This window comes from Pseudorasbora parva, chromosome 16 (assembly GCF_024679245.1).
Source record: "Pseudorasbora parva isolate DD20220531a chromosome 16, ASM2467924v1, whole genome shotgun sequence".
In the NCBI taxonomy this organism is placed as follows: Eukaryota; Metazoa; Chordata; class Actinopteri; order Cypriniformes; family Gobionidae; genus Pseudorasbora; species Pseudorasbora parva.
In genome coordinates, this window is record NC_090187.1 from 32,887,684 (window position 1) to 32,902,709 (window position 15,026).

Here is a 15,026-nt window from a genome sequence, read left to right on the forward strand (position 1 = left end):
AAATGTCTACACTGTTAGAGCTACCTGCGCTTTTAACAACACATTTCCAGAATTGGCTCAAACTGCTGTTAATAAAAAAAAATTAAAAACAAGAAAATTTTTTACATTAATAGATAACCCTGAACTAATTAAAAAGCAATCCGAAAACATTAGCTAGCCCAGCACACCATGAAGCGCTTCATTTAGTTTGTCCCTCACGCCACACTGTACTTTGTTATCCATAGCAACTGCGTTGGACGCAACACTACAAACACGAGGAGCACAGAGAAACAGGTGTTGTGTATCCATTAAACACACCGTCAGGAAAATAAAGTGTTTGTTAAATGTTTACGAGAGGCTTTTCTGTCACCATTATTAGTATGCATATGCTGTTGTTCAGGGTTGACAATGATATAGTTTATTTTATTTGCGCGCCTTTCGCGAACAAACGCTTAATAGGGACTCAATAATAGTAATGGATGACATCGAAAAGGCAATAGATGAGGAGTTGATGAAATTAAACCTACATCCTTCTGAAAATTATTCAGAGTCAGAAGATGACATCTTTACTGTTTTGGATGGAAATGTAAGTGGATATTTTATTTATTTTGTTATTCAAAGAACGTCTAAGTTACTTATTTCCAATATTGTATTTCAACCCACTTTATGATGAAAACGTTGTTTAACAAACTTAAACCAAAGTCATCGTTACTTAATGTATATTGCAATTTTTTATTCATGAAATACATACAGTAATTGTACATAATACATATAGTGTGTGTGTGTGTGTGTGTGTGTGTGTGTGTGTGTGTGTGTGTGTGTGTTGGGGGCAAACAAGAACAAAACAAATACACAATAGACAACTGCTAAATAATGGGAAATAAAGTTTTAAAGAGGGAAGAACACCCCCCCCCCCAACAAACAGAAAAACAAACAAAAAGGTAATGCAAAGAAACAACTTGTAATTAGAATGTCTTTAGGGAGTAGTTAGATGTTTTTTTAAATGGAAAATTGTAAACCCCCCCATTCCACTCCCACCTCTCACTTCTCACACAACAATCGATGTCAGTCTGATTACACCGTTTATTATTGTATGTATATCCGTGCACTTCCCCAGGGGTAGAACAGCACGCCTCCATTAGAGATAGTCCAAGCCGGGGCCCACACACCAAACCCCTGCCTTTATTGCATTTCACTTTTACTGGTGAAGAACATGAGTATGGGTAAAAAACAACAACAACAACCCTTGAAAAAACACGAGACCAAATTGCATTTAAAATACATTTATTTCATACTAATCTATTAACTTATTTTCTGACATATCGCTTGAGACTTAATGATAAAAATACTAAATGAAGTTAAACTTTTTTTTGAGTAATTTACTTCACAATGCACATTTCTTAAAGGGGTACTTCAGCCTGGGAAGATGAATCTGTATTTAAACTGGGTCATTAATGTAGTAGAAATGTGAAATTATTTTTGAATTTGGTGTTTTCTAAACTGAGAAAAGACTGAATGTATTGGAATGGGGATGAAAGACTACAATTCCCAGAATGCTTCGCTGCCCTGAGGCCACTCCCAAAGCCACCGCTACTGAATCACTTTTACTTTCCCACCACCGTGTTCATATTCATAAAATCATTTCATTTAGAGAACAGACACTACAATTTAAAACTGAAAGTGTCTGTTCAATATATTGTGATTTAGCTACTGAGGAAGTGTCAGCACAAACGCAGCAGGAGTCAGATTACATGCATTGTGATAAGCTGAATGATATGGTAAAGGCGTCCATGCTCGCGGCAGTAGTTCTCAGCGCGTTTTCAGTTCATGCCTTTGGAAGATTAACTTTCATAGGAATTAACTTGAGAAGATAAAATACTCACTTTGCTCCGCTGGCCGCACCGTTTCCATGAATGCATGAGCCAAGCTGAGCTGTGAGTGTGACCCCATGCGTGAGTTGAAAACATGCGGAAATAGCTCCCTCTCCTGGCTGTAGTCTTAAGCGCGTCTGGCCAAATATTTTACAGATGACGCAAATCGACGATATTTGCGTTACCAGAGTAATTTTTCTAGAAATAAAATGCATAAATCTCTCGTCTCAGGGGGATATGAGAGGGGGGAGCACGATCATTCGAATATACTCCAGGGTTTCTGGTACAAAGCCACATGCTAATCGCTGAAGTAATTCTTTAATATTATAAGCCTCAAATGTATTTTAATATCACTATTAGTAAGTATATTATAATCACTGTATAATAGCAGTCTTTAAATGCAAGATATTTAAAATGTACCTAAAGTGTACTTGCAACAGTTCCACTTTAGCACAATCTAATGTATCTTTATAAAATTAGTCGTCCCAATTTAGCAGACTTTAAGTATACCAATTTAGTTATACTAAATGTACAATTGCTAGCTATTTATATTAAGTACTTAAATATGTAAATGTATTTATAGCATACTTAGCATAAAATAATGTATTTCAAATACATTTTAGTATATTTATTTTTCACTAGAAAACATTTAAATCGGATATGATAATCTATTCCACTTGTGACATTAAAAAGATATCATTTATAATTCAAGTAGTTAGGCCAAAAAAAGGTACGTTTACTATACCTGTCCTTAATGATTGTGAATCACCTCTGTTTTCACCAAAGCTATATGCAGAAGATGAGCTGCCTGACTCAGTACTCGCATATGTTAAAGCTTCAAGAAATCGGATGAATGCCTTTGAACAATTAATCCTTGAAGATGTTGAAGAAAAGGGTGAGAAGTATTTTAAAAATAGAACAGGTTGAAATTCTGAATAAATTATGGACCGCTTACATGAGGTATTACATTGTTTTTCTCATTTTACCCGTAGACTTGTCAAGCCAAGAGCAGTCTCACCTTATTCACAATGATAATCCTACAAATGAACCAGCTTCAGATTTCACAGATGACCCCATAAAATGGAAAGAGAGAGTGAGTCATGGTTATTGGTTTGTGGTTGAATGGAAATGGGATTATTATCCCATCTGAGTCATCACAGAGGAAAGGAGTGTCTGTGTTTTGTCCTTAAATTAACCTTTAATTCAGTTTGTCCCTCACAGTAGCAAATTGTCTGTTATTCCCAGTTTTGTTTGTGTTCCGTTAATTTGAATTTTGACTGTAAATTCGCAGAAATAACCCTTGTTTATCCTCAGACAGATGATATATTATATAATATATTTTGTTAGTGTATGAATATTATCAAAATGCATATGTTTTTGTCAGATAATCTCTGAATTAGAGGAACAAGTTGGACTTCTAAAAGACGCTGAGCCACAGAATACTCAGCAGGAGATTCCAAATATGTCATGCATGGGAGGTACATTTGCTGTAATGATGCGTTTAAATGGGCCTGTATTTTAAGTTAATTAACACTAGTAAAAACCTAGGTTACACTACTGTTAAATCTGCACAAAAATATATGCAATGGCTTTGCATAAATTGCTCATTAACCTCTTTATATTCACCGAATTGTATCTTTACTCTGTTTTTAGATGTAACTGAGTGTGATACATTTATTGAGATCGAATCGCAACTTAGTCTTGAGTGGAGAGAATTAGAGAAAAGACTCAAAGAGGAAGAGGAGCAGAAGTTAACTGCACAGGAGGTCGAAAGACAGCTGCATTTGAACTCAGAAAGAGAAAAAGAAGAGAGGAGGAGGAGAAGACTGATGGAGTTTGAGGAGGAGCTGAGGAAGATAGAGGAGGCCACTCTGGTAGGACTGTCTAACATTTTGTTTAATAATTTTTCAAAATTTGGAAAAAGTTGATTGAATAACAAAATCAAAATTATGTATGCCAATAACAGTTTCAAAATGCTGGTGTTAAAAATGAAGTTCACTGCACAGAAGATCTTCAACTGGAGCTGGATAAACAGCAGGTGAGTTTAATCAAAGTCCCTTTAAGACAACTCATTTCACTCAGCGGCCATCTTTGAAACGCTTCTCGGGCAAGTGCAGCTTTTATCTCTTTGAATGGGGAAACATAAAATTCGCCAAAACTGTTCGCCAAGCTTACGATTAAATTTCATATTTGAAATAAAAGAGTAATAATAGTTAATACTGTCTTATTGGCCTGTTTAACTGATCAATCTATAGAACAAACAAAACAATAATTTCAAATTCAAGTGTAATGTACTAAGAAAGCTTTTTCTAAACATTTTTCATCTAAAACATTTTTCTAACATGTGGAACTGATATCAACAGTTGGCACTTTGTGTGGAATGGAGAGGAAGCGTTACGGTTTGTCAGATGTAGCAACAGTATCTTTGTGAAGGGTCAAATGAATGAAGTTAAACCAATGCAACAATATGTTCAGCTTACCCTGTCAACAATTTGTTCTCGCATCTTACAGTGAGCTAAAAGTGTAACCTGCGCACTCACTGTGTGCTCTTACAATGGCCACAATGTGAAGTCACCCCAGCTAGAAATTGTATTGTTCTAAGAATGTTTTGAGAACATTCTATGTCCTTGTAATGTTTTCAGTAGCTAGTTTATTTTTGTTAGCAATAAAAAAATTCTAAACATGTTTAGTGATAACACTGATAGAACATCAGCCCCTAACATTCTTATAACATTTTTGGCGGGACGTTTCCCAGCAAGCACTAGATTCCAACATCATTTAGATGTCAAAATTTGGTTGCAAGTGACGTCAAGCTCCATCGCCATTAAACAACTACAAAAACAGCATTAGCAGCTTTAATTATTACAAACGAGATCTACTTTATTTTTGTCCTATGCACATAAGTTCTTATTGAGATAAGTGTCTGTAGTTGGGCTCTTTGCACTCTAAACAATGCTGGGATAAAAAAAAAATGGACTGGGTTGGGTTGAAAATGGACAAACCCAGCAATTGGGTTGTTGTAACCCCGCAGTTGGGTTAAAATATTTGCTTAAAACAATCCAATTGCTGGGTTTGTCCATTTTGAACCCAACTTGAGTTGTTTTTAACTCAGCATTTTTTAGAGTGTGGCCTTGACTTTTTAATGTTAGTTTTTTGTAATGACTGCTTTAACTGTTTATTATGACAAACAGTAAGATAAAGTGTTCTCAAGTAAGTTAGCTACTTGTTTATAATAAAGATATTATCATCATGTAGCAGTCTGATTTCATCCAGGGCCTAATCTCTGGTGTCACTTTTACATAATCATAACAATCCTAGGATTCTATCAAGCAGTGTTGTAATCAAAATATCTACATAATAAAAATAAATAAAACTGTACACAATAAATGTTTAACCCTTTCTTTGAGACAAACAAAAATGTATGAATCTGAACAACGGTGACATAACATTCCTCATGCCATGCCATGTTGTGTGTGGTGTGTTGTGTTTGATCCCTCATCATCTTGATAAGCAGATCAGTGTTGTGAAAAGCAGTTTCTTTCAAATAAGATCAATTGCTAGAATCAAGAGGGTGCTTTCAATGAAGGACCTTTAAAGAGTAATTCATGCATTTATAACTTCAAGACTGGATTACTGCAATTCGCTCTACATTGGTTTGCCTAAATCATCTCTGGAACATTTGCAATTGGTGCAAAATGCGGCAGCCACATTATTGAGTGACACATTCTGCATTTTGTGTTTAAAGCTTTAGATGGATGTGCGCCCCAGTATATTTGTAATCTCCTCTTGCATAATTCCTCTAGATCTCTTCGGTCATCTAGTCAATTTCTCCTTTCAGTTCCTTGAAGTCACATTTTACAGGCGACCAGGCTTTTGCTGTGGCTGCTTCTAGGCCCTGGAACAGTCTCCCCCTCTATATATGATCTTCCCCTTCTATTTCTATGTTTAAATCCTGTTTGAAGGCCCATTTTTATACTTTTTAAGGGTGTAACATTTCTCTTTTGTCCTTTTGGTTTCCTTGAATATGTATGTTTTAAGTTTGATTTATATTTAAATGTTGTTTATATATATATATATATATATATATATATATATATATATATATATATATATATATAATACACAGTGGGTACGGAAAGCATTCAAAGTGTTCAGACCCCTTTACATTTTTCACTTTGTTATATTGCAGCCATTTGCTAAAATCATTTAAGTAATTTTTTCTCATTAATGTACACACAGCACCCCATATTGATATTGACAACACAGATTTGACATTTTTGCAGATTTATTAAAAAGAAAAACGGAAATATCACATGGTCCTAAGTATTCAGACCCTTTGCTGTGAAACTCAGTTGCTGTCCATTTCTTTGGATCATCCTTGAAATGGTTGTACACCTTCATTTGAGTCCAGCTGTGTTTGATTATACTGATTGGACTTGATTAGGAAATGAGAATCATGAGGTCAAAGGAACTGCCTGAAGAGCTCAGAGACAGAATTGTGGCAAGGCACAGATCTGGCCATGGTTCCAAAAAAAATTCTGCTGCACTTAAGGTTCCCAAGAGCATAGTGGCCTCCATAATCCTTAAATGGAAGACGTTTGGGACGACAAGAGCCCTTCTTAGACCTGGCTGTCCGGCTAAACTGAGCTATCGGGGGAGAAGAGCCTTGGTGAGAGAGGTAAAGAAAAACCCAAAGATCACTGTGGCTGAGCTCCAGAGATACAGTCGGAAGATGGGAGAAAGCTGTAGAAAGTCAACCATCACTGCAGCCCTCTACCAGTCGGGCTTTATGGCAGAGTGGAAGCCTCTCCTCAATGCAAGACACATGAAAGTTTGGTAAAAAAAAACACCTGAAGGACTCACGATGGTGAGAAATAAGATTTGTTGGTCTCATGAGACCAATATAGCATTTTTTGGCCTTAATTCTAAGTGGTATGTGTGGAGAAAAAACATCACCTGTCCAATACAGTCCCAGCAGTAAAGCAGGTGGTGGCAGCATCATGGTGTGGGGGTGTTTTTCAGCTGCAGGGACAGGACGACTGGTTGCAATCGAGGGAAAGATAAATGGGGCCAAGTACAGGAATATCCTGGATGAAAACCATCTCCAGACTGCTTAAGACCTTAGACAGGGCCGAAGGTTCACCTTCCATCAAGACAATGACCCTAAGCACACAGCTAAAATAACTGATAAAACTAATAAAATTGTTGTGAGTGGCTTGAATGGCCCAGCCAGAGCCCTGACTTAAACCCAATCGAGCATCTCTGGAGAGACCTGAAAATGGCTGTCTAATTTATTATGTTTACCATCCAATGTTTACCATTCAACCTGACAGAAATGTAGGATCTTTAAGGACGAATGGCAGAGGATCCCCAAATCCAGGTGTGAAAAACTTGTTGCATCTTTCCCAAAAAGACTCATGGCTGTATTAGAGCAAAAGGGTGCTTCAACTAAATACTGAGCAAAGGGTCTGAATACTAAGGACCATGTGATATTTCAGTTTTTCTTTTTTAATAAAGAAATAATTCTGTGTTTTTTGTCAATATGGGGTGCTGTGTGTACATTAATGAGAAAAAAATATATATAATGTATGTCTACCAGTCAAAGTTTTTTATTTCAGAACTTAATAAGGAAATTGGAAGAGCAGATGGAGGAGGAGAAACAGGCTTTTGAGGAGGCTCAGGAAATGGAAAGAAGGAGAACCCAGAAGCTTCACTGCAGAGCAGCCACAAAGATTCAAGCTGCTCTCAGAGGAACATTAGTCCGTCACTGGTACAAACAAGAGCTGAGGAGAAAGAGAGATGAGGAGAAAAGATATGAGGAGGAGAAGAGGGAATGGGAGAAGATCAAGAAGGAGAGAGAGGAGGAGAGAAAAAGGATCGAGGAGGAAGAGCGCGCACAGAGGGAGGAAATGGAGAGACGGAGGGCAGATTATGAAAGAGCAAAAGAACAAGACCGCCATCGTCTGGAGAGAGAGCAAAGACTTGAACAACAGAAGAGGAAAGAGGAAGAAGATAAGGAGAGGAGTGGGAAAATAAAGAGGAAGGAGGAACAGAACAATATTACAAGTATAATAGATGATTGCAGAAGACAGGAAGTGGATGCAGACTGGAAGAATAAAGAAAAGGAGAGAACGGAAGTGGGGAGGAGTAGCCAGGTGGAGGATGAATGTAAAAGAGAGAAAAAGGAGAACAAAGGCAATGAGGTAATTGTGAGAAAAATAGAAGATAATAATGAAAGAATACGACATGGGAAGAAAATGGAAAACACATTGGATGGTGACAGGAATGTGATGAACAAACAAGACAAAACTAAAGGCATAAGCACAGAAGACACAGAAAGATTAAATATGAGACCACAAACAAAAAGAGATAAAGACAATGAAGAAGCAAAAAGAGTTGATGGCAAGGTAGAGCTTGATTCTCAGATAAATCTCTCTCAATCAAGAAAAAGCTTTAAATGTACCAAAACCACTCCAGAAACCTACATCAATGCACATCAAGGTCTTCCCAACGACCTTGGCATTAGTCCAATTGGTTCCTCAAGTGTTGAAGATCAGCTAAGGGTTGAAGCGACTCTGAGCAAAGATACAGACTTGACAATGTTGGCTTCTGATTTGAATGTTGTAGCACCTGAAATGAACACTAGAGGACATCAACACACTACAGCTATTGAGCTTAAGGACCACGAACCTGAAAGCCAAGAATCAATTTCAGTATGTCTGCCGGACAGCACAGAGCAGAAGCGACTGACCTGGATGATGAGCTGCACTCCTTGGTCCAAACTATCACTGCAGAATAAAAGGAAAGGGACTTCTGCACAACAGCAGTCCCAAAAAAGAGGGCCAAGAAGAAATAGAGTACCCAGTTTACCCCATCTGTCTGTGGACACTATTCTCAAAACAGGAACTTGGAGCTCTCTCAAACAGGTAGAAATGCATATTTCTTGGCTGAGATATGTCTTATACATTCCTGCTGACTTTATTGTCATTTTGCTGGTAAAAATCAGGTCACAACAGTGATGCTGGAAGACCTGCCGGGTTGTAGCCTGTCTACACTGTCTGAGTGTAACAACCTGCAGACTTTGACACTTAGACGCTGTGGACTCACATCCTTGGATGGACTGAGCCAGTGCGCTCAGATCAGATACATTGATGTACAAGTAAGAAAAACAAACTATCTGCATTATTATTTTAGTGTCAGATAGTCACTCATGCATTCTATACAGTGATGAATGGAAAGTTCCAAAGAACAGCATTTCTTTTTAAAATAGCAATCTTTTGTAACATTATAAATGTCTTCACTGTTGCTTTTAAATAATTGAATCTGTCCTTGCTTGATAAAAAAAAAATAATTACTGACCACAAACTTTTGAAAGCTAGTGTATGTTTACTATTGTTTTTCACATTTAGGAGAACTCAGTTACTCATGTGGATTGTGGAGGTCTGGTCAACCTTCAGGTCCTCCTGCTGGGCAGGAACCAGCTGATGAACATGAACGGTTTTGATGGCGCTGAAAATCTGCAAATTCTTCAGCTCTCACACAACAACATCTCTCGCATCAGTGTGTATTCACTAGAATTGCCTCTATGTTTTATGCGTTCTTTTTATTTTTAAAGAAAGAGAAGCTGACTGCTGGTCAGTTGGAGCTATGTGGATCTCGATTGTGCCACAGAATTGTCATTTAATGTTAAGTGTTGTCATTGTCCATTAGAGGGCATCATTGTTCCAGCTTGGTGACTTCAAATGGCCTTTTGCCCTCATTCTCCTTGCAAAATAAATCTTGATGTCTCATTTCTAAGAAAATGGCCTCCTATTGAATAAATATGAATAAATGTATCATAAAGAAGAGGATAAATGCAGTTTAAAGGTATTTACTGTCAGTATTAGATGATGTCCTGCCAATGCTGCCTTTTTATATTAGATTATTCTTTGGCTGATATTAGATATTGTCACCATGGCCGAGAACTATCCTCATACACTACCACACCAGCACTGACTAAATGATATATCTTTGCTTTCTTAGGTGGTTTAGGACCCCTGAAAATGCTTCTGCGATTATCAGTGGACCATAACCAGCTGCTCAGCACGAGAGGTTTGAAGGAAATTTATACCCTTCTGCATCTGGACTGTTCGTACAACCATCTAAGCCACATTGAGGGTTTGGAGAATTGCGCTCTCCTTAATACATTGGACCTCAGAGGAAACAGTTTGACAGAGGTAAATCTTACACAAAGAAACAAACTAATTTAAACGATGAATAGTGAGATGTCCTCAGAAGTAATATAAAGATAATATTGGTAATCACAATATTCCATTACTTTGTTGTTTTGTTAGTAATTGTGAACTGTTTATTGTAATTATCCTAACTGAAATCATAGACTTTCACCACTTACAATTCATAAACAAAAAAACATATTTTCAACCCAGTGCCCAGGAAATGCGTAATTGGACTGTGTTCATTACATGAAACTAGTATGCGATAGACTGCCGTCACTATAATTTAATTATCTGTTTTGCTTAATGTGTGAATATTAGTCATGTTCAGGATGAGGCTTGATCCACCCATCTGCTGATGGGACTGCGTTCATTGTTGGAATAAAGATGTCTTTCTGTGTGATCAAGTGGTCAGGATAGAATTGTTGTGTTTTTTTTCTTTTTTTTCTTCTGGTCGATGGCATAGCTGCCTATCCTGCAGAACCACGTTCTTTTGAGGGACCTTTACCTGGACGACAATCTTATATCTTCTATTCTTGATCTGAAATCTTATTGGCTGCCTTTGCTTCAAAACCTCTCCATGGCCCAGAACAGGTAGGCCTCAATGGAGAAATGGCTGTTTCAAAACCTATTAAGTCTAGGTTAAGGGCTCACAGGTTTTGAGTTTCTTCATTTTTTAAATATAGCACACAGTTTCACAGTTAAATCCTATTGAAAGGTGAAGTCTTTATAATGTTTAATACATTCTTATGTAAAATATAATACAAAAATCTACAATTACAGTGCTAAGATGTTTTATTGTTTAAAATAATGGCTCACTTTTCTCTTTCTTTAGTGTAACTCATTTAATTCCATTCTTGGAATTGGTGTCTCTGAGGACTCTGGATGCCAGTAATAACTGTCTGTCAGGTGAGCTTACGAAGTGGGATGAGTCGACTCGACTGTGCTATCTGTTATGGGGTTTTGAACCTATGTAACAAACAAATAATGTTTTTTTTTTATAAGAGAACTTCTCTTCTCATATCTTATTTATCCTTAAAGGGACAGTTCATCCAAAAATAAAAATTGTGTCATTAGCTCCTTTCACACAGCAATCCCAGTAAATTACCGTAAAATTACCATAATGACTTTACCAGTAAATACACAAATATGCTATTCACACAAGCACCAGCGTTCTGGCATTTTACCGGTAAGAGACCATTCACACATCACTCCAGAATATCAGTAAATTCTGTGATGTCAGTCAGTGGAAATTTTCTTTAAACGCTGCGTCGTTGTCTTCATGTGCTTTAGTTTCACTATCTGTTCAATTTGACATTTTTGACGTCTGAGTGACTGGAGTAAGGGAATGAAGAAACAGAACACGGTTTCGCTCTTAAAAACACGAGACGCGCATAATAGTAACCAACTGCAGAGCTGCAACGCTGATAAAAGGAAAAAAAGAGCACGACACATTGAAAAAGCTGTGAGACGTGGTCAAATATGTCCATCTAGCGCATAATTTAATAGAAAAAAGATTAAAAAGCTTATTGTAAACAGTGAGGAGTATTCAGGTCATCTCAATAAGAACTTTGATTGGCCCAATGCAGACTTCTTGTTTTTTATGGCAGAGGACCGCATTCTGGCTTTGTACATGCTGATTCTGGTGATCTTCATTCTGTATTCACACAGAGCACATTACCTTGAAAAGCTCCTGCTCACACATGATCTCTTACTGGTAATTTATCAGGAAAAACTGTATGTGTTAAGGTGGATAATAATGCCATTTTTTGTGAACTGTTCCTTTAAGTATAGGAGGTCTGTGTATACAGATTCATAAGAATATTTAATTAAAGCATATGTGTTTTTCATTTTTGGTAACATTTGGATTACATTCTCAGCGGTAAAATTTATAGCCATTAATTTCTGAGGGGGACACGGTTCTGACTTTCTCCTTTAGACTTGCAGAATGTTTGTCTGAATCTTCAGAAATGCACCAGTCTCCAAGAACTTAACCTGACTGGTAACCCACTTCAGCAGGAAAACAACTGGAGGTAGGTGTGATGATCCAAGAACCCAGTTTAGGACCTTTTACATAGACAATTAGTTTCTCGGTTTCTTAAGGGTACTTGCAAATACTAAGCCAAAGTTTAGGAGTATAGCTATTGTTGAGAGAGAATATTAGCCTATACTCTAGGAATTGAAACGTGGTTCCTCCTTTTATAATGGAGAGATTTATCTTGGATTGGGCAGAAGCTGTCATGTGTTCATTCCAGCAAAAGTCACTAAGCATTTCATAATTGTCCGAGAATGTGAAACTAATGTGAACAGGGACATTGGCTGGAAGTGCACCAAGCGTTTAAAGTAGAATAAACATTCCTCTTTACCGCTGAGCTTCCGGCCCATATCACTGCACCAGCCATTGTATCTATGTCCGCTATTGGATTACCCAGTGACATCTGTACGCACGTGGACTTAAGTGCTCGTAATTCGGAAAATATTTACTCAGTGAGGGAATATTTTTTAAGCAAATGTGCACCTAAAGTGCCAGCAATTTGCAGAGAGTTTTTATTGAGCAAATTATTTGTTCTTATGTGGTAGAAAAAATGTGAGAGACAGAACAAGGACATCAGGGAAGTATAGAAGCAAGTTGGAATTTATTTCTCAAGTACCAGTCCGGTGCATTCAGTCAAAATGGAAAATATAACATCACACATACCTAGTCATCATACATGACTTTATAGTTCAGAAGGCCTAAAGGGTTTAAAGTTGGCAACACATTTATTTTCCTGACAGATTCTTTCTTACTAAATTGACTTGCACAAAATGAAATACGGTGTGACATTTTTTTCCTTAGTCAGCAGTAAAACATTTAGCTGGTCACTTTGTTAGTTATTTTTTAAACTTAATTTTCCACATTTTGCATGTGGCTTCCAAGGAGAAGTCTGAGGTGAAATATATCTGTTGTGTCTTTACATCTGTTTTATTCCGTAATGACTTATAGGAAGTTCACTCAAGTCAGGCTCAGTATTGTGCTGAACTTTGTCTAACCCTCAATGCCAACAACCGAATTAGACCCAGTGTTTTTCTCGCTCTCCACTAGCCCTTTCATCCCCGTCCAGTGATAACACAGCCTAAATTAAAGCACCAAAGGATATTTCAAAGAAGTACACAGCGCACGAGCGCTCAGAGTCTGGGAGAGCAGACTTTAGCAAGATTAATCGAACCGCTGTAAGTTTCTTTGTTTACAGGGAAGTTTTCACGAGTAATGAATAGAGTCCTTTTCTTAGTAGCAAAAGGATCCTGACGACTGGACATGAGATGGCCAAAAGGAGCATTTTTGTATCACATGACCATTGTAAAAGTGAAGGTGCTGAATGTGTCCACCTTTTAGAATGCTTAAGCTATTATTTCTCAGATACAGTAACTATCTGGTAAATGCTTTGGTTTGGTTTTCATTTTCATTGGTTTTAAGGATATGTTGGCTTTTAGCAATGTTTGATCCTCTTTTATGGTAATATCAGCTTGATAGAATTTTGCAACACTTCATCTCATTTAAAAAGATATTGTTTGGTTTTATTTCCCATTATTTGGTACTAGTGATACACCATCAATGCATAGGTCCCATTGCTTCCCATTTCTCCTTTACTGTCAATAAAGGCAAAAAGAAAAGAAAAAGAAAGCATATTTTTACTGATTAATTGAATTGATTAATATACCACACCTAAAAAGTTTCGAACAAATATTTAGCTATCTTTTAAGTAAAAAAACAACAACAACAACATAGAAAACTTTTTTATTAAGGGGTCATGAACTGGCTTTTTTATACTGTTGTTTGAGGTGAACTTATGACGTTTGTGTGGTTTTTACATAAAAAAACATCATCATGATAAATAAGTAAAGGCCCTTTCACACCGGACACGTAACGAAAAAGCAAAACGAATAAGCGAATATTTCGCATGCGAATATTTCGCGTCAAAAACATTCACATCAGCCGCGACACGAATTTGCAACGTTTCAGAGGTCCAACATTCCAAAACATTTGCTGCGTCAGCTGAGAAAACACGGACAGTGAAGATGAGCTTTTCATTTTATTTAAAAGACGGTTTCGGGTGCAACCCAGTCTTGAGAGAGTCTGAAGAGGAGTATGCTAATCATGTGCAGGAGCTAAATCTTTATCATGGCCGGTTCTGCACTTAGTACTTTCTTAAGTCTGTGGGACAATTTGAGGATCTCATCCCGAGACAGCAGCACATCTCACATTAGTGTGTTGCTTCACTCATTCATGTAATCTCATCCTGGCTCTTGTTTAAAAACGAATTTGTGGTGAAATTAAGGAACAAACACACAATGTCTTACCCACGTGAGCTGGATGTTCATTAAAAATAAAGTTCCTCCATGCATTCATAATAATGGAATGCATATGAAGCTTATGCAGCATGTTTATTGCTTGAAAGGTCGATATACGGTTTGGCTCTATGTAGGCCTGTTATTTATCTATAACATGGCATGCACAAATCGGTGGGCGGGTCTACAGAATCAGGCGTTCTTCTTTGGCTAAGGCGGTGCTTCACCACATGATGACGTCACAGGGAGGCACATTCCCAGTTCAAGCGTTTGCTGAGCCAGCTGTCAATAAAAGCTTTTCTTTGACTTGAGGAAGTTTTCAGCTCTGAAACTTCAAGGGAAAGTTGATTTCTCAATTCATAATTCTACAGTAATTTCATTGCTATAATTTTTCTTCTCTCAGCAGGGTTCAGCAAAGAATAGGTTACACCTGTGTGTTTCTCATACACTCTTGCACATTGAAACATAGACCAAAAAAGCAATATGTGATCACATGAGTGGCTGTCACATCTCTGGAATGAGGCCAGCGAACGCTTTTTCACTTCTAATCCAAGCTGAGTGTCATCATGCAGTTTCTTACTGAGAAAGGCAGACTCTGACTAAAGCTCTTGCTCGATGCACAGACGCTCTGTTGATT

General features: G+C 37.4%; 1 protein-coding gene across 7 annotated transcripts in view; it reads left to right on the forward strand.

Annotated features, from left to right (window-relative positions):
• Nucleotides 1-243: 243 nt before the first annotated feature.
• lrriq1 (leucine-rich repeats and IQ motif containing 1) overlaps nt 244-15,026 on the forward strand; it is a 37,796-nt gene continuing 23,013 nt past the window's right edge. For 3 of the 7 annotated variants that reach the window (XM_067420345.1, XM_067420347.1, XM_067420349.1), the window contains exons 1-13: nt 244-565; nt 2,637-2,745; nt 2,843-2,943; nt 3,235-3,328; nt 3,504-3,724; nt 3,817-3,888; nt 7,469-8,776; nt 8,857-9,009; nt 9,260-9,410; nt 9,873-10,066; nt 10,530-10,657; nt 10,899-10,972; nt 12,003-12,096. In XM_067420345.1, the coding sequence (XP_067276446.1) occupies nt 455-565; nt 2,637-2,745; nt 2,843-2,943; nt 3,235-3,328; nt 3,504-3,724; nt 3,817-3,888; nt 7,469-8,776; nt 8,857-9,009; nt 9,260-9,410; nt 9,873-10,066; nt 10,530-10,657; nt 10,899-10,972; nt 12,003-12,096 (2,810 nt within the window). In that variant the 5' untranslated portion in view covers nt 244-454. Of the gene's footprint in view, nt 566-2,636; nt 2,746-2,842; nt 2,944-3,234; nt 3,329-3,503; nt 3,725-3,816; nt 3,889-7,468; nt 8,777-8,856; nt 9,010-9,259; nt 9,411-9,872; nt 10,067-10,529; nt 10,658-10,898; nt 10,973-12,002; nt 12,097-15,026 lie in introns of those variants that run through there. The other 4 variants (XM_067420346.1, XM_067420348.1, XM_067420350.1 and 1 more) reach the window with 4 other exon arrangements.